This window comes from Arachis ipaensis, chromosome B4 (assembly GCF_059453495.1).
Source record: "Arachis ipaensis isolate K30076 ecotype BB chromosome B4, ASM5945349v1, whole genome shotgun sequence".
NCBI lineage: Eukaryota > Viridiplantae > Streptophyta > Magnoliopsida > Fabales > Fabaceae > Arachis > Arachis ipaensis.
In genome coordinates this window covers 26837331-26856778 of record NC_142439.1, presented here as the reverse complement: position 1 = coordinate 26856778, position 19448 = coordinate 26837331, and the positions used below count along the sequence as shown (strand labels likewise).

General features: G+C 35.6%; 1 protein-coding gene across 1 annotated transcript; it reads left to right on the top strand.

Moving 5' to 3' along the window:
- The first annotated feature begins 9962 nt into the window (after positions 1-9962).
- On the top strand, positions 9963-12549 carry LOC107639193 (uncharacterized). The gene is made up of 4 exons (XM_016342645.3): positions 9963-10312; positions 10715-10838; positions 12039-12146; positions 12313-12549. Exons 1-4 carry the CDS (start codon positions 9963-9965, stop codon positions 12547-12549), a joined length of 819 nt encoding a protein of 272 aa, XP_016198131.1.
- The last annotated feature ends 6899 nt before the right edge of the window (positions 12550-19448 follow it).

Genomic DNA, 19448 nt, shown 5'->3' with positions numbered 1-19448 from the left:
AAATTGAAATCGACATATTTGCCGTTGATTTTTATCGCTAAAATCACAAATACCCGCGTCCACTCCCTGCATCCAAAGTTCCGAACCCAATTCCTCCAAATTTCCCATTTCATCCCCAAATTTCCCAATCACCAGAAACACAATTCCCCCTTGTTCTACCCCAAATTCACAGTTGCGCCACTGTCATTCTCCACTGCCGTTGTTCCTCTGTCACGGTTACCCCTTCTTCTTCTTTCGTGAACCTCCTTCTCTTCTCTCCTTCACTCACTCCTTCTGTTCACCCACTCTCCACCACCGTCCTCCTCCAGCGACGCCATTTCAGCTGCCGCGCCGCTTCCCCAAGCCCACCTCCAGCTCCCCTGACTGATCCTCCTCCCAGAAACGATTCCGGCATGCTTCGAGGTTTCATTTTTAATTGCCTGATTTTGCATCTTTCATGTTTTATCTGGAATTTTATTATTTGAAGTTATTTATATGAAGTTCGTGACCATGGTTCTATGTTCTATTGTCATCTGAATTCTATGTTTATGTATATATTGTTCCGTATAATTGAAAAAAAAAATTAGATAGTTTAGTAGTTGCTGTTTCTATCTTGTTTGGTGTTGGTTCCAATTGAGTGATATAAGATGAAAAAAGTCCATGGGGAGTTTATTAAGTATGATACACCATAAGGCCTAACACTTGTGGTAGCTCATTAAGATTTAGGCACATTTAGGGATTGTTAAGGGTTAGTTAAGAATTATGGAGATAAAGAAGGACTTGTTATCATTATGATCAAGACATTGTGAGAAATTTATTGGTGAATTCAGAATATGTTTTAGTAGAGTTTGCAACCAATTCGAAGAGGTTGTGTAGTTTAGGACCTTAGGTTCATGAAATCAATTTGATATTTGAGGCACAGATTTTAGGTGGTTTCATTTTAGATGTATGTGTGAATAATTACTTGGAATAATGACATTTTTGTGCGAACTAATGGAATCGTGACCTTGTAAAATATAGGTTACCGAATTTGGTTTAAAGAAAAACATTGAGCTAACCTTTTGGTCGCTAATGTCCGGGTTTAGCTAGGCTTAACCTCTTTTTCTTTTTGCTTTCCATGATTTGCATTTTCTCTCTACAAACAGAACATCACACAGTATCTAGTATTAAGATGCCTGGTGTAAGAAAAACCATTCTTCATTGTTCATTTGTTCTCATAGATTGCACTAATTCAAAGTATATAAAATTATAATATTTTAAATAAAGGAATATGCATGGAAAACTATAGCTAAAGAAATTTCTTACATGGGATGTATAGCTCATTTATTTATATATTTTGTTCTCTTATTTCTTTATTGAAGTTTTATCCATGCCTTAATATTTTCGAAAAGCATGTTATGTGTTGACTTTACTGATTTATGTGCTATTTTCGTTGGCTAACAAAAGTTTTACTTGATAAATTTTATATTTATTAGGCTAATAGGGGATTTAGACTTTGTGATTTTAGTGAGTTCAACAAAAAAAAACTATTCACATGGTTTCTGCTTTCTGTAGAGAATATACTAATGAAACAGAAGTTCAGGCCCTCCAAGTACAGAAGAAGTTGGGATATAGTCACAAAATGTGGTCCTCTCTTGGCATCCTATCCCTTTATTTAAGAGATTATGTGATATCTGCAACATAAGAAGTAACCCATTAAATCATCCTTGTATTTAACCATTTATTAGCTTCTCAGCTGTCTCTTCTTAAAGGTGGCATCAGTCTTTGGCAAGAACTCTCAAATTTCAAGTAACCTTTCATAAACACAAGGAAGACAATACCGTGTAAATATTTGTTCATATGTTCAATCTACCTATTTTAGTTTGTCAGCATATAATTTGGAACTTTTCAAAGCCAAACATTTTGATTTCTTTGCTTTTGGAGTAGGGTGGAGAATATAGTTCAACTCTAACTTACCTTAATGAAAATTTAATATAAAAAGAATGATTCATGCCTCATATTACATAGTTATTCATGCCTCATGTCTGTTTCAATTTGATGAAGTCAGCTAGAAACATTTCTTTCAATTTTATTGTTATACTTTCATGTTTTGTTTCTTTAGGCATTTGTTACCTCCATTAACCTTCATGTGGCATTTTACTTCTCTACAAGGTAAAACATTGGGTTCAGTAGGGACTTCATCTGCCCAGGTATATTACTTTCTCAATCTTATTGCTTTTCAGAGGTTCTTTTTTGCCCTTGTTCTTTGAATTAGCTAGTGTTTGTGCATGCGTGTGACAGGCTGCCAGCAATCCATGTTATGTCAGAAGAATAAAAAAATACAAGGTAAAAAGTAAAAAAGTACATTGAAGAGAGTAATTATAGCTACGACTATATATATATGTGTGTGTGAAATATCAGAATGAAGACTAGAAGGGCATATAACAATGAAAAAGAAAAACTTTTTATGTGGCCCATGCAACTTGATATTTATTTATTTTTTATTTCTTAACTTGATATTTATTTATTAATATGAATTTTGAATAATTGTGATTGTGGATGAATAATAATAATAATGGGGTAGAGAGGAGGCCTGGTGTGGAAAATTGTGATTCACACTTTTCACATCTCCGCACAACTAACCAGCAGGTGTACTGGGTCGTCCAAGTAATAAACCTTACGTGAGTAAGGGTCGATCCCATGGAGATTGTCGGCTTGAAGCAAGCTATGGTCATCCTTGTAAATCTCAGTCAGACGGATTCAAAATGGTTATGAGGTTTTGATAATTAAAAGATAAATAAAACAGAAAATAAGATAAAGGTACTTATGTAATTCATTGGTGCAAATTTCAGATAAGCGTTTGGAGATGCTTTGTTGCTTCTGAACATTTTCTTTCCAATTGCCTTCTTCCAACCATGCCTTCTCCTTCCATGGCAAGCTGTAAGATCCTCTCAGTGAAAATGGTCCTCTACGGTTTCTGCACGGCTAATCAACTGTCGGATTTCTCGTCTCGGATGAAAAATACTAGGCACAGCTACCGCATGGCTAATCATCTGTCGGTTCCCGCTAGCGTCGGAATAGGATCCATTGATCCTTTTGCACACTGTCACTGCGCCCAACATTCGCAGGTTTGAAGCTCGTCACAGTCATCCCTTCTCAGATCCTACTCGGAATACCACAGACAAGGTTTAGACTTTCTGGATCCCAGGAATGCTGCCAATGGTTTTAGCGTATACCACGAAGATACTAATCTCACGGACTCGGTCCGTGTATTAGATACCCAAGAGATACGCACTCAAGCTGTTGCCCAATGACTACGTTGAGCACAGATAGAACGAAAGTGGTCGTTAGGCACGCGTTCATAGAATTGAGAATAATGATGAGTGTCACAGATCATATCATTCTCTAGATTAAAGTACAAGTGAGTATCTTAGAGAAGAAGTAGGTGTGAATTGAGAGAAAAACAGTAGTAATTGCATTAATTCATGAAGAACAGCAGAGCTCCACACCTTAATCTATGTGGTGTAGAAACTCCACCGTAGAAAATACATAAGTGAAAAGAGGTCTAGGCATGGGTGTGAGGCCAGCCTCCAAACATGTACAATCGCCTAAGCTAGATCAAAGATCCCTCTAAAATAAATCTCTAAAAGTAGTTTTTATACTAAACTAGTAACCTAGGTTTACAGAAAATGAGTAACTAAGTGTAGATTGTGTAGAAATCCACATCCGGGGCCCACTTGGTGTGTGCTTGGGCTGAGCATTGAAGCTTTCACGTGCATAGGCTGTTCTTAGAGTTAAACGCCAGCTTGGGTGCCAGTTTGGGCATTTTATGCCAGAAATCTCTGGTGGGCGTTTGGACGCCAGTTTGGGTCATCAAATCTCGAAAAAACTGGACTATTATATATTGCTGGAAAGCCCAAGATGTCTACTTTCCAACTCAATTGAGAACGTGCCAATTAGACTTCTGTAGCTCCAGAAAATCCACTTCGAGTACAGGAAGGTCAGAATCTAACAGCATTTGCAGTCCTTTTTTAGCCTCTGAATCAGATTTTTGCTCAGGTTCCTCAATTTTAGCCAGAAAATACCTGAAATCATAGAAAAATACACAAACTCATAGTAAAGTCCAAAAATGTGAATTTTGAATAAAAACTAATAAAAATATAATAAAAAGTGACTAAAACATACTAAAAACTATGTAAAAACAATGCCAAAAAGGGTATAAATTATTCGCTCATCACAACACCAAACTTATATTGTTGCTTGTCCCCAAGCAACTACAAACAAAATAGGATAAAAAGAAGAGAAAATATAATAAATTCCGAATATCAATGAAGCTAATTTCCAATTAGATGAACGGGGCTAGTGGTTTTTTGCTTCTGAACAGTTTTGGCATCTCACTTTATCATTTGAAGTTCAGAATGATTGGCACCTATAGGAACTCAGAATTCAGATAGTGTTATTGATTTTCCTAGTTCAGTATGTTGATTTTTGAACACAGCTACTTTATGAGTCTTGGCCGTGACCCTAAGCATTTTGTTTTCCAGTATTACCACCGGATACATAAATGCCACAGACACATAACTGGGTGAACCTTTTTAGATTGTGACTTAGCTTTGCTAGAGTCCCCAGTTAGAGGTATCCAGAGCTCTTAAGCACACTCTTTACTTTGGACCACGACTTTAACTGCTCAGTCTCAAGCTTTTCACTTGACACCTTCACGCCACAAGCACATGCTTAGGGACAGCTTGATTTAGCTGCTTAGGCCAGGATTTTATTCCTTTGGGCCCTCCTATCCATTAATGCTCAAAGTCTTGGATCCCTTTTTACCATTGCCTTTTGGTTTAAAGGGTTATTGGCTTTTTCTGCTTGCTTTTTCTTTCTCTTTCTCTTTTTTTTGCCCCTTTTTTTTTGCAAGCTTTTGTTCTTCACTGCTTTTTCTTGCTTCAAGAATCAATTTTATGATTTTTCAGATTATCAATAACATTTATCCTTTTTCATTATTCTTTCAAGAGCCAACAATTTTAACATTCATAAACAACAATATGAAAAATATGCACTGTTCAAGCATTCATTCAGAAAACAAAAAGTATTGCCACCACCTCAAAATAATTAGATTATTTTCAAGATATAATTCGAAATTCATGTACTTCTTTTTCTTTTTCAGAAAACATTTTTCATTTAAGAAAGGTGAAGGATTTATAGGACATTCATAGCTTTAAGACATAGACACTAAACACTAATGATCATGTAATAAAGACACAAACATAGATAAAACATAAAGCATGGAAATCAAAAAATAGAAAATAAGAACAAGAAAATTAAAGAACGGGTCCACCTTAGTGATGGCGGCTAGTTCTTCCTCTTGAAGATCCTATGGAGTGCTTGAGCTCCTCTATGTCTCTTCCTTGCCTTTGTTGCTCCTCTCTCATGGCCTTTTGGTTCTCTCTTATTTCATGGAGGATGATGGAGTGCTCTTGGTGCTCCATTGTTAGTTGCTCCATGTTAGAACTCAAATCTCCTAAAGAGGTGTTGAGTTGCTCCCAATAGTTATGTGGAGGAAAATGCATCCCTTGAGGCATCTCAGAGATTTCTTGATGAGGAATTTTCTCATGCTCTTGTTGAAGTCCATGAGTGGACTTTCTTGTTTGCTCCATCCTCTTTTTAGTGATGGGCTTGTCCTCTTCAATGAGGATGTCTTCCTCTATGACAACTCCAGTTGAATTGCATAGGTGACAGATGAGATGGGGAAAGGCTAACCTTGCCAAAGTGGAGGGCTTGTCAGCCACCTTGTATAGTTCTAGAGATATGATCTCATGAACTTCTACTTCCTCTCCAATCATGATACTATGGATCATGATAGCCCGGTCCACAGTAACTTCAGACCGGTTGCTAGTAGGAATGATAGAGCGTTGGATGAACTCCAACCATCCCCTAGCCACGGGTTTGAGGTCAGGCCTTCTCAATTGAACCGGCTTGCCTCTTGAGTCTCTCTTCCATTGAGCTCCTTCCACACAGATGTCCATGAGGACTTGGTCCAACTTTTGATCAAATTTGACTCTTCTAGTGAAAGGATGAGGGTCTCCTCTCATTATTGGCAAGTTGAATGCCAACCTTACAGTTTCTGGACTGAAATCCAAGTATTTTCCCCGAAGCATTGTGAGCCAATTCTTTGGGTTCGGGTTCACACCTTGGTTATGGTTCCTAGTGATCCATGCATTAGCATATAACTCTTGAACCATTAAGATTCCGACTTGTTGGATGGGGTTGGTGAGAGTTTCCCAACCTCTTCTTCGAATCCCACATTGGATCTCCGGATATTCACTCTTTTTTAGCATGAAGGGGACCTCAGGGATCACCTTTTTCTTGGCCACAACTTCATAGAAGTGGTCTTGATGCACTTTTGAGATGAATCTTTCCATCTCCCATGACTCAGAGGTGGAAGCAATTGCCTTCCCTTTCCTCTTTCTAGAGGTTTCTCCAGCCTTAAGTTCCATTAATGGTTATGGAAAAACAAAAAGCAGAGCTTTTTCCATACCAAACTTAGAAGATTTGTTTGTCCTCGAGCAAAAGAAGAAAGAAATGAGGAGAAAAAGAAGAAATGGAGGAGATAGAGTGGAGGAGTGGTTCTGGCAAAAGGGGTATAAGTGTGTAAGATGTGTGAAATTGAAGGTGGTAAGGAAAGGTATTTATAGGGTAAGAGAGAGGGGGAATTCGGTTATGAAGGGGTGGGTTTGGGAGGGAAATAGTTTGAATTTGGATGGTGAGGTAGGTGGGATTTTATGATGGATGGATGTGAGTGGTGAAGAGAGTATAGAGAAGAGCGTAGGATTTGATAGGTGAATGGTGTTTGGGGAAGAGGTATTGATTGGATTGGTCAAGGGTATTTGGGAAAGAGTGTTATGGAAAGGTATGAAGAGGAGAGAAGAAGAGGTGGGGTAGGTGGGAATCCTGTGGGGTCCACAGATCCTGACGTGTCAAGGAATTCTACTCCCTGCACCATTCTAGCGTTTAAACGCCACTGTGTGCCAATTCTGGCATTTAACGCCAGCTCTGCTACCTTTCCTGGCATTAAACGCCAGTCTGCTGCCCCTTTCTGGTGTTAAACGCCCAGAATGCTGCCAGACTGGGCATTAAATGCCCATTCTGCTATCCTTACTGGCATTTAAATGTCAGTAAGCCTGTCCTCCAGGGTGTGCTATTTTTAATGCTGTTTTGATTTTTCTTGAATTCCGCAGTTGTTTTTGCGACTTCACATAACCATCAACCTAAAGAAAACATAAATACCAATGGAAAATAAATAAATATAATTAAATAACATTAGGTTGCCTCCCAATAAGCGCTTCTTTAATGTCAATAGCTTAACAGTGAGCCCTAAGAGAGCTTCACAGAGATTCAGAGCTTAATGGTGGCTTCCCAACACCAAACTTAGAAGTTAAGTGTGGGGGCTCTGTTTGACTCTGTATTGAGAGAAGCTTTTCATGCTTCCTCTCCATGGTTACAGAAGAAGATCCTTGAGCCTTAAACACAAGGTAGTCCTCATTCAATTGAAGGACCAACTAACCAGCAAGTGCACTGGGTCGTCCAAGTAATAAACCTTACGTGAGTAAGGGTCGATCCCATAGAGATTATTGACTTGAAGCAAGTTATGGTCATCCTTCTAAATCTTAGTCAGGCGGATTCAAATGGTTATGAGATTTTGATAATTAAAAGATAAATAAAACAGAAAATAAGATAAAGGTACTTATGTAATTCATTGGTGCAAATTTCAGATAAGCGTCTGGAGATGCTTTGTTGCTTCTGAACCTTTTCTTTCCAATTGCCTTCTTCCAACCATGCCTTCTCCTTCCATGGCAAGCTGTAAGATCCTCTCAGTGAAAATGGTCCTCTATGGTTTCTGCACGGCTAATCAACTGTCGGATTTCTCGTCTCGGATGAAAAATACCAGGCACAGCTATCGCATGGCTAATCATCTGTTGGTTCCCGCTAGCATCGGAATAGGATCCATTGATCCTTTTGCACACTGTCACTGCGCCCAACATTCGCAGGTTTGAAGCTCGTCACAGTCATCCCTTCTCAGATCCTACTCGGAATACCACAGACAAGGTTTAGACTTTCTGGATCCCAGGAATGCTGCCAATGGTTTTAGCGTATACCACGAAGATACTAATCTCACGGACTCGGTCCGTGTATTAGATACCCAGGAGATACGCACTCAAGCTGTCGCCCAATGACTATGTTGAGCTCAGATAGAACGGAAGTGGTTGTCAGGCACGCGTTCATAGAATTGAGAATAATGATGAGTGTCATGGATCATATCATTCTTCATATTGAAGTACAAGTGAGTATCTTAGAGAAGAAGTAGGCGTGAATTGAGAGAAAAACAGTAGTAATTGCATTAATTCATGAAGAACAGCAGAGCTCCGCACCTTAATATATGGGGTGTAGAAACTCCACCGTAGAAAATACATAAGTGAAAAGAGGTCTAGGCATGGCCGTGAGGCCAGCCTCCAAACGTGTACAATTGCCTAAGCTAGATCAAAGATCCCTCTAAAATAAATTTCTAACAGTAGTTTTTATACTAAACTAGTAACCTAGGTTTACAGAAAATGAGTAACTACCTGCAGATAGTGCAGAAATTCACTTCTGGGGCCCACTTGGTGTGTGCTTAGGCTGAGCATTGAAGCTTTCACGTGCATAGGCTGTTCTTGGAGTTAAACGCCAGCTTGGGTGCCAGTTTGGGCGTTTAACTCCAATTCTGGTGCCAGTTTGGGCATTTTACGCCAGAAATCTCTGGTGGGCGTTTGGACGCATGTTTGGGCCATTAAATCTCGAGCAAAGTATGGACTATTATATATTTATGGAAAGCCCAAGACGTCTACTTTCCAATGCAATTGAGAGCAATCCAATTGGGATTCTGTAACTCCAGAAAATTTACTTCGAGTGCAGGAGGGTCAGAATCCAACAGCATCTGCAGTCCTTTTTCAGCCTCTGAATCAGATTTTTGCTGAGGTTCCTCGATTTCAGCCAGAAAATACCTGAAATCACAGAAAAATACACAAACTCATAGTAAAGTCTAGAAATGTGAATTTTGAATAAAAACTAATAAAAATATAATAGAAAGTGACTAAAACATACTAAAAACTATGTAAAAATAATACCAAAAAGGATATAAATTATCCGCTCATCAAGGCCCAAGGAAGCAAATTGAAGAGACACACTTTCTCTCTCAATAATCATATAACATGCATGTGTGGTCCTTCACTAGTTATTCATTCAACGCTCCAATTTCAATCATGTCTTCTAAACAAATGCTTTTCTTTTTCTTGTCAATTTCAATCATGTCTTCTAAACAAATGCTTTTCTTTTTCTTGTCTTCAAAAGATACATTAAAAATCATCAAATTCAAAATTAAATTATTAATAAATAAACAATAAAATAATTCAACTATATAGCTACAGTAAATTATTTTGTCAGATGCTGTTGTGATCCAAAATTTTGAATAATATAAGAATTTATATACCATGTGATGTGCCAATTTCTCTCTTGATCTGTCTCTTACTATAAGAATTACTAGGTCATGGAAACCAAATGATTAATACTAACGTGCCCTTTACTAGCCAGTTATAATCACATAGCTATATGCAATTACATTGACCAAAAATCTCTTCCATTACTACAAGCTGCCATATTATACTATTTCACACACGCATAAAAATACAAGCTGCCATATTATATAGGAGAATTTTTCTTTTGGTGAAAAGTTAATTTCATTGAAGAGACAAGTTTTTAATTAAAAAATAATTTTTACTCTATTAAAACCTAATTTCAATGTGTACAGGATATGGTTGGTAGAGACGGAGATCGCGATCGTGGCCGTGGCCGAGGCCGAGGCCAAAAGGGTGATCCAGCTACTGTACATATCTTTGGTAAAGACACAGAACGTGGCCGTGGCCGAGGCCGAAAGGGGAGGCCTAGGCTTTCTACCGGTTGCCCACTTGACTTACATGCAGATCCATACACTCGTTGGGTCATCAGGAGGCACGACTGTTCCGACTAGTGGGAGATCGCCACCTATTGCTACTACTATCCCCTCTCGTCAGAAGCCTCAGATACACATGATGCCTACTCCGGGTGCACCAAGATCATGCGCTCAACAAGCCAATGAGCATCCCAACACTGCCTCACATAGTGTGCAGAGTGATCCAGCTATCGTAACTCCCAATCGAGCAAGATCTTGTGGGAAAAAACAAACCACATCTACTGGTACCCAAGATACTCAGGGTCCAAGAACATCCACTGCCATTGGTCACTTCATCACAAGTGATCCTAAGCTTAGATATGATGGTGCCAAATGGTTTGTTATTTGCTTTAAATTTTATGAATAGCATGTCTCATTTTTATGAAATAATATGTCTTTATAATTAGTTAGAATCTAGGCTAGCTGATATAAAGTTCTGCTAATCATTGGCCAAGAAATATACACAATAATCCCTCTGATCTCCTCTTTTAGTTTAACTTAATGTTGGTGGTAGGTTAGATATATAGATATTGATGATATAAGCTAATGTCCCTTTCTATATATTATGAGATTTTATTGTGAGAACTTGCCGGGACCTCACTTTTTTACTAGAAATTCAAGAGTCTTCTTCCAAACTTAAAAGCTGTTTTTCATTTTTCTTTTTCAATTACACTATTCCTATGATTATGAAAATTGCCTATCACACTGAACTGATATACCTTGGAATTATTGATGTAGTTGGCACCCACCAAAGCCTGGCTTGAAGCGCATTTCTCAGGTTTTTAAGGAAAATTACAAGTCTTGGCAGAGTTTTGATGAGGCAGATGATGATACTCGAAAAATATGGTGGACAGAATGGAGGGTAAATTTTATCGATCTTATTTTACGTATTTCACAATCTTATATATTATAGTATGTTATATAATAGCAAGATGTTATTTTTTTTTAAAAATATAAATGCTTTGATATTCTTGATACGGAAGAGGATGACATTTATCAAGCTTGGAGGTTTAGGGCAGCCAAGCGCCTACGAGGTATGCTCCATGCCATTCGCAAAAAAGGAGCCCGTCCATATTGGATCCCACCAGAAGTTCTTGGTGAATTGATGAGACGTTGGGACACTGATGCCTATAGGCAATTACAGGCAAGAAATACAGCTGCTAGAAAATCAACTCGAGGTACCTCTCTTCACACTGCAGGAGGCACCACCTTTCCAGAAACGAGGTTACGCTTGGTAAGTTTTTTATCGACTCAAATTGTTATCACCTGCATTTATAATTAGATATGAGATTGAAATGATTTAGAATCTGGTTTGTTGATATTTATGAATACTTCTTACAAAAAATATGTAATCTGGTTTGATGCACTGTTTTTCTCATTGTTCCTTAGTATGTTTGTCCTAGCTTGAACAACTAGCTGAAGTAAGATTTTTATTGGAGAGACACATTCTTGTTCTATTTAATTTTTTGATGGATTTTGAGAGATAGAAATAATGACATCTACAATTAAAGATTATAAATAATGTTATATGTATGAATAGGCCTACCTGGTCTCACTGTTTTGTGAAGTTCCGAGATATTCATGCCAAAATAAAATCTATTATCGAGGAATCTAGAATCAATTGACTAGTTTAAAAGCAATGAACCTGTTGTGTGTAATAAATGGTACCTTCTTAATTAAGAATGAGTTGGGAAGTTAGTCAACACTCATGGAGAAAGCTTCATGTCATATGCAGCATCTTACGGCTTCTGTTGCCTTAAACTGAAACATCATTGACATTTGTGATTTGAGTATTATTTTTGGTGGAGATTGTGTTAGGTGACATGAAATGGAAACATACTCAGGTAATCATTGTGTTATATATATACATATTATTTATCTTGGTTATTATGAACACAAATGCATACAGATCCCTTGATTGTTTCCTTTTTGCTGATTGTTCTAATCTGCCTAATTACGCAAGAACCTTATTTGACTAGTAATAATGCAAAAATTGAGTTTTTTTCTAAACCTTGACAATAATATCAACTTCTTTCTTTTGATTATAACTTATATTATGTAGAATCAATCGCTTGGAAGACCATCGCGTATGGATGAGTTTTTTGAGCACACCCATACTCACAAAGAGGATAGGACTCAATGGGTTGATGAACACTCCCGAATGGCAAAGGTAACTTACATATTTTCATTGTAATTTCTTTTTGTGTAACTTAGAATGTGCAAAATGAAATGACTTAATGCTTTCCTTTATTGTAATTTTGGACTTATTTTTGTCACATATTTTCTTAACTTTTGCATTATTATTGATACTTAAAGTAGTTTACCAATCATTGTAGGAGACATTTCAAGAGCGCATGTTTCAGGCTGAGCAAGAGCGACAGGCTGCTATAGAGGCTGGTGTAACTGATCCACCGCCTGTCTCTGAGGAAAGCATATGGATTGAGACAGTGGGTGGAAAACGAAAAGGTAGGGTATATAGCATAGGTGAGGTAAGGAATTCTTCCATGGTGCGACCCCGAGTTGATGGGCCAACCACGACCACCATCACTGATATTTTGGATCTTAGAGAATAAATCATAATACTCAAAGGGAAAAAAGAGAGTGGCAACAGACGGTTGAATCCTTGCGTGAGGATCTCAACACCTGTAACTCACAGATGGATCGGTTTAGTCATCAACTTAGCAGCTTGACTGAGTATGTAAGGGCCATGGGTCCTAGTAGTTCTGGATCACATGTCCCTACACCTCCTCTTTTTACTTTTCCAAGCTCCTAGAAAAGTGCAGCCCCAGGAAAAAAACTCCACCTATCTTGCATCCCCCAGGACAGTCACAGGGCGCTCATATGGAGGATAATTCTGACGATCTCGATGACTCAGATGAGGACTATTTAGATGAGTACGAGTAGGATTATTTACTTTGTTTTGAATATTTTGTATTATTAGTGGAGTTTAGTTATTTATCTTGTTTTAAATATTTAAGTTAGAGGATTATTTATTATTGTTTTGATAAGTATGTAAGATCATTATTTAATATTTATTATAAATTTTATTTTTGTATTTAAAAGTTTATTTGTCTCATTATTTAATATTTAATTGACTATTTTTTTAAAATAATAAAAAAAACTCTAGCAATTAAAATCGATGGCAGTAATGTCAATTTTTAAATTCAAAATAGACAAAAAAAAAATAAAAAATAGACGGAGAACTTGTCAATCTTTTTAAAATTTTATCAACGGTTCGCTTGTCCATTTTAATAAGTTAAAAATCGATGGTTTTCTTGTCCATTTTAATAAGTCTAAAATTGACGATTTTCTTGTCCATTTTAATAAATCCAAAATCAACAGTTGGTTTGTCGATTTTATTTAATATTATCAACGACAGACGCGTCGCTTTTACTTAATATTGGAAAAACTTAACCTCATATTATCGACACTAGAATTGTCGATTTTATTTAAAAATATTGATGGTTTGACATATCGTCAATTTTATTAGAATTTTAAAAAATCGACAAGCTTAATAGTGACCACCTTCGCTGTCCATTTTGCCGTCGATTTGGCCGTTGATTTTAACGATGTTTCCTGTAGTGATCCCAGCCTCTAGTCTGTGTTTTTGGGCTTGAAACTGGGTCCAAATCAGCCCAAAAATCGCCCCCAACGAGTTCTGTTAAATGCAGCACGTGACGCTCTTTACGCGTATGCGTCGTCTGAACTTCTGCGCTAGTCACGCATACGCGTCACTGAAAGAGGCTCCTAATCATGTGCACGCGTCAGCCATGCGTGCGCGTCGCTCCTCGCTTCTCAAGTCTTTAATTTATTGTGTTCCTTCCACTTTAGCATACTTCATCTTCATCCTTTAAGCCATCCATGCCCTATAAACCTGAAAACACTTAACAAACACATCACGGCATCGAATGGTAATAAAGGAGAATTAAAATTAACAATTTTAAGGCCTAGGAAACATGTTTTCAATCATAGCAAAAAATTAGGAAGGAAACTTAAAATCATGCAATTTACATGAATAAGTGTGAGAATAGTTGACAAAACCCACTCAATTCAGTCCAAAATATATCATAAAATAGTGGTGTATCGGTAATTAAGATCTAATAATGGTTTATAATAAAAAGAAGCATACTTTTGCAGCAATAAACCTATAGCAGTAGTTAGGGGTGTTCATAGATCAGATCATATCCATAAATCCACAGTATTTATCCGTATCTAATCTGTAATTTGTGGATATGATCCGATCTGTAAAATGATTGGATTGGATTGAATCTGGTCCACATTCTAATTGGATAGAAGTAAATATGTTTAAAAAAGTAAACAAAAAAATTATTGAATTTTTTATAAAAATAACATTTTTAATATTTTTTATTTTACAGATATATTTGATATACGATCCAAACATAAAAAGTGCGGATATCGAATTCAATCTGATGAGTTTAATGCAGATCGAATCGAAATTTTAGCCATATCCGATCTGCGAATACCCCTAACAATAATAATTAAAAAATTTATAATAATGATGATATTTTTAACTAAGAGGAAGTCCAAAAAAAAAGTACTAAATACAAGAATAATTTAATCAAATATTAGAAGAAAATTTTACTTTAAATCAATTGGACTTTTTTGCCCATATATATCTATAAAATGTAATAATAATATTATGGTAATTATTTTATATGTCACACAAATATAAATGTTTTTCCTGTAAACTTAAGAAAGATTTTGTAAGTCCCTAGTCTTATTATCGATTTTTTTGGTATTAACCATCCTATTATCGATTTGATTCATATATAATTTGAATGATAAATTATTTAATGACGTGTTTCCTTTTTCACTGTAAGATACTTATTATTATTATTATTATTATTATTATTATTATTATTATTATTATTATTATTCACATTCAAAAATTCTTAGGTAAAAGTGAAAAATCATAAACTACAATCATGACTTTAAAATAACATGGCCAAATTATTGTCATAACATAATAGAAGTATGGAAGTTTATCATTCTCCTCTAATAGAGGGAACAAAATTCCTTTCAATAGTTTATTTAACGTTTAACAGAATAAAAATGAATTTTTTTAGAATAAATTTCAGCATGAGTTTAATATTTTTATTCAGCATAAAATACTTTATAGTAAATTTTAGAAAAAATAAAAAAAAGCATGATTTTAATTGTATTTTTAAATAAACTTTATTTTTAATTTTGAAATGAATTTTAATTTTATCTTTTAATAATATTAATTTTTTACCGTATATAATTATTCAATTATTTGTTAGTCACATCTAAATAAATTACTCTTAATAAAACTTTTTTGTGTTATTCAATTATCTTTTTTATAAAATAATTAACTATTAAATAATTAAACTTTCACAACAAAAATAATAAAAAAATTATGAACGAAAAAATTAACGATCATGATATTTTTTTGTATTTTTATTCATATTTTAATTATAAACATAAATATAATTTGATTATATTATTTATGAAATGTGATTATAGATATAGATAAAATTTAGTTATATTACTTATATATAGTTTTATTGTATTGCTTATAAAGTTAGATTATAATTATGACTATAGAATTGTTCTCGTATTTTTGTATGTGTGGCTAATTCATGGTGTTGAAACATTACCCTTAATTATAAATAAAGTTTATAATTTAAAAAATCAAAAACTCAATTAAAAAGATACGAAAAAGATGATGTTAAAAATATTCTAACTCTTTAAAATAAAAATATTCAAAATTTAATTATAAATTATTTAAAATTTAAACTTAATAAAAGTTTATACTCAATGTGTTTTGTATTAAATATATTTAATAATAACCTATTATATCGTATTGGTTGAAATTAGCTTTTATAATGTTAATTTTCTAATAACACTTTATTAGAAAAAAACAATTTCTTCAGAATTTCTTATAAACTAATTATTATTATTATATATATTTTGTTATATTACATCTAGTTATAAAAATATTATTGTTGAGTTAAGAAATTAACTAATATAATTGATGATGGACAAACATTGGTCTATCGGGCAAATTACCCAATTAGTTTTGATTATGTTGGTTTAGTGTTGCTATATGAAGCAGCAACCCAAGTGAATAAGAAAAATATAAATAAGGCTGATGGACTATAACATAAATAGAAGCCCAAAGAAAAACAAAGAAAGAAATCAGACGGGCCAAGCAAATCAAGACCCGATCCAAGCCCGACTTGAATTCAGCAAGCAATTCCCTCTCACTTGCTTTCACCAAATCAACGTACACTTTTTTCCCTCTTGATCAGAAATCACAAAAGAAAGAGAGAGCTTCTTCCCTAAGCTATTCACCAAAGAAGCAAGAAAGAGAAAAGTTAAGCAAATGGTAGAAGTCCAATCACCCACATCAATCCATATCAAGAAGAGGTCAGAAGCTAAAGGTGATTTTATTTCCTTCTACATGCATCTCATTTTTCTTCTCTTCTTCCTAACTCTCTGCTAGTTCGAAAATGGGATTCATGAAAAAGTTTATTTCTGTTCAACTCTGCTGTGTATCTATGGTCACAAATAAGCCTTGGGGACCAAGTAGTTTCTCAATGGCCAAGATTTGGGTTTACCATTGAGGATATCTGTTTTCTGCTTTCCTATGGTTTTTGGTCAACAAGAGAAGGTCAGAAGCAAAGTTTCTATTCTGAAGATTAAAAGGAAAAAGTGAGAAAATTAGTTGGTGAATCACAAAGCTCAAGAAGTTGACCTAGGAAGAAGAACCCAACAATATGCAAGGAGATAAAAGAAGATTTTCTGTTCATTCAGAGGTAAGGAGAGATAACCCAGTGTATTGAGGTTTTGTTCTAAGAAGAAACTATCTGAAGAAGTTCATCTACTTGGACAGTGCTTTCTTTCAAAGAAGCATTCCGCCAAAAATGAAGAACTAACTTAGAGACGTGCAAGTCTGGTTTATCACATAGCAAAGAGGTTGTTGATGAAGTCAATCACCTTCATATTTTACAGATTGTAATTTACATTTCAATGTTTATCTTTCTGTAATTTCTTTAGTGAAAAGGCATATTGAGAGAGCTCAAGTAAAAGCCAATGAGTTGAAAGAGGCTGAATGATACACTTGAGAGAAAAGTATAGAGTCATTTTCAGATTTCTTTAGGTGAGTCTGTGTCTTGTATCTTGTATCTGTGAGGTATCCCTTTCTTAGTTGGGTTAGCACTAAGAGTGAAGAGTTAGGTATTAGCATAGCCAATGTCAAGTTAGGTTAGAACTTGAATGTGAGAGGATTGTGTCAATCCTGTGGAATTGGTGTATGTAATACTTTAACTATAGTGGAAATTTTACCACTGTTGTGGTGGAGACTGGACGTAGGTTGCATAGCACAAGGCAACCGAACCAGGATACATGATGGTGTTAGCTCTTCTCTTTTCTGCTCTGTTCTATTTTCTGATATTCATGAGACAAAAATAAATTGTCTCATAAATTTCTGCTACTAAATCCAAACAAAATCAGTTTTGAAAAGCGTTCTTTAAAGGGTTAAGTTTATCAAATTAAAAGAAAGGCATAGATTCAATCCCCCTTCTCTAAGCCTACTACAATCTTCAATTAGTATCAAGAGCTAAGGTCTCAAGAATCAAGCTTAACCGCTTGGAGCAAAGATCCAATGGCGAACAACTTGGGCACAACCACAGTTGCCTACACCCTCACTGAAGGCCAGTCAAACAATAGGCCTCCTTTCTTCAACGGGAAGAACTATGCCTACTGGAAAGAGAGGATGAGGATCTTCATCCAATCCAATGACTACAACATATGGAAGATTGTTATGAGCGGTCCCAAGATTCCAACAAAAACAAGTGCGGATGGAGTGGTGACTCCAAAAGAAGAAGCTGAATTGAATGAGGACCACAAAAAGAAGATGGAGCTGAATGCTAAAGCCATCAACCTTTTTTACTATGCTATCAGTTTTGAAGAGTATTGAAAGGTATCTAGATGCAAGACAGCTAAAGAAATATGGGAAAAACTCCAGATTACATACGAAGGTACTAAACAGGTCAAAAAAACGAGGATTGATATGCTGCGAAAAGAATACGAGATGTTCAACATGAAGGATGGAGAAAGCATTGATGAAGCGTTTGAGAGATTCTCAATCATAATCAACAACCTTGATGCTATGGGTACAAACTACACAGAACAAACCCTAATGAGAAAACTCCTTAGAAGCCTCACAAAAGAATGGGAAACCACTGCCACTGTCCTAACTGAGAGCAATAACCTAAGCCCTATAACCTATGATGAGCTGAGAGGAAAACTCCTTGATTATGAAACCACACACAAAAACATGGACTCAAAAAAAAAGGGAATAGCCCTCAAGTCAAAAATAGAATCAAAAGAGAGTGAGTCTAGTGATGGTATTTTAGATGATGAGCTTATATTTTTTGCTAGGAGATTTAGAAGGATGATGAAGAACAAGGGCAAATACAAGGGTTCAAGCTTAAAGGAACACAAGATGGACTTAAGCAAGGTGACATGTCATCATTGCAAGGAAGGTGAACACTTCAAGCTAAATTGTCCAAAGCTCAAGAAAGAGGACAAAGGAAAAAAGGAAAAGAAGAGAGTGCTCATGGCAGCTTGGGAGGATCTTGAGAATGACTTCAATGAGGAAGAAGACTCTGAAGGTGAAGATAAAGACTGTTTCATGGCTGGAAACAATAATCTTGATGAGGTAAATTTCTATGATCTGTCCATAGATGATTTACATGCTATTATTGATGATCTTACTCTAAATACCTCAACATTGCTAGATAAGTACAATGAGTGTAGATCTGAAAGAGATGTCTTAAAAGCTGAAAATAATTTTTTAAAAGAAAAAGTGAAGGAAACTGAATGTGCTTTGGACATTATTGAGTAAAACAGATTTTTAAAATCAGAACTTGAAAAATTAAAAGGAAAGCACATTGTGGATCCTTCTCATGAGTTAATTGCTGAAAATGAAAGACTAAATAATATGATTAAAAGTCTGAATGGTGACTTAGCAAAATTTCCTCAAAGCTCTAGTAGCCTGGACAAATTACTTGCAAGCCAAAGACCATTATTTGAAAAATCTGGTTTAGGTTATTGATGAGCGGATAATTTATACGCTTTTTGGCATTGTTTTTAGTATGTTTTTAGTAGGATCTAGTTACTTTTAGGGATGTTTTCATTAGTTTTTATGTTAAATTCACATTTCTGGACTTTACTATGAGTTTGTATATTTTTCTGTGATTTTAGGTATTTTCTGGCTGAAATTGAAGGACTTGAACAAAAATCAGATTCAGAGGTTGAAGAAGGACTGCTGATGCTGTTGGATTCTGACCTCCCTGCACTCAAAGTAGATTTTCTGGAGCTACAAAACTCACAATGGCACGCTTTCAATTGCGTTGGAAAGTAGACATCCAGGGCTTTCCAGCAATGTATAATAGTTTATACTTTGAACGGTTTTAGACGACAT

Coding starts and splice junctions, on each gene's coding strand:
- LOC107639193 (XM_016342645.3), top strand. CDS start 9,963: ATGCAGATCCATACACTCGTTGGGTCATCAGGAGGCACGACTGTTCCG. Junction 10,839..12,038: donor TATGGTGGACAGAATGGAGG/GTAAATTTTATC, acceptor TATATTATGTAG/AATCAATCGCTTGGAAGACC. Junction 12,147..12,312: donor AACACTCCCGAATGGCAAAG/GTAACTTACATA, acceptor CAATCATTGTAG/GAGACATTTCAAGAGCGCAT.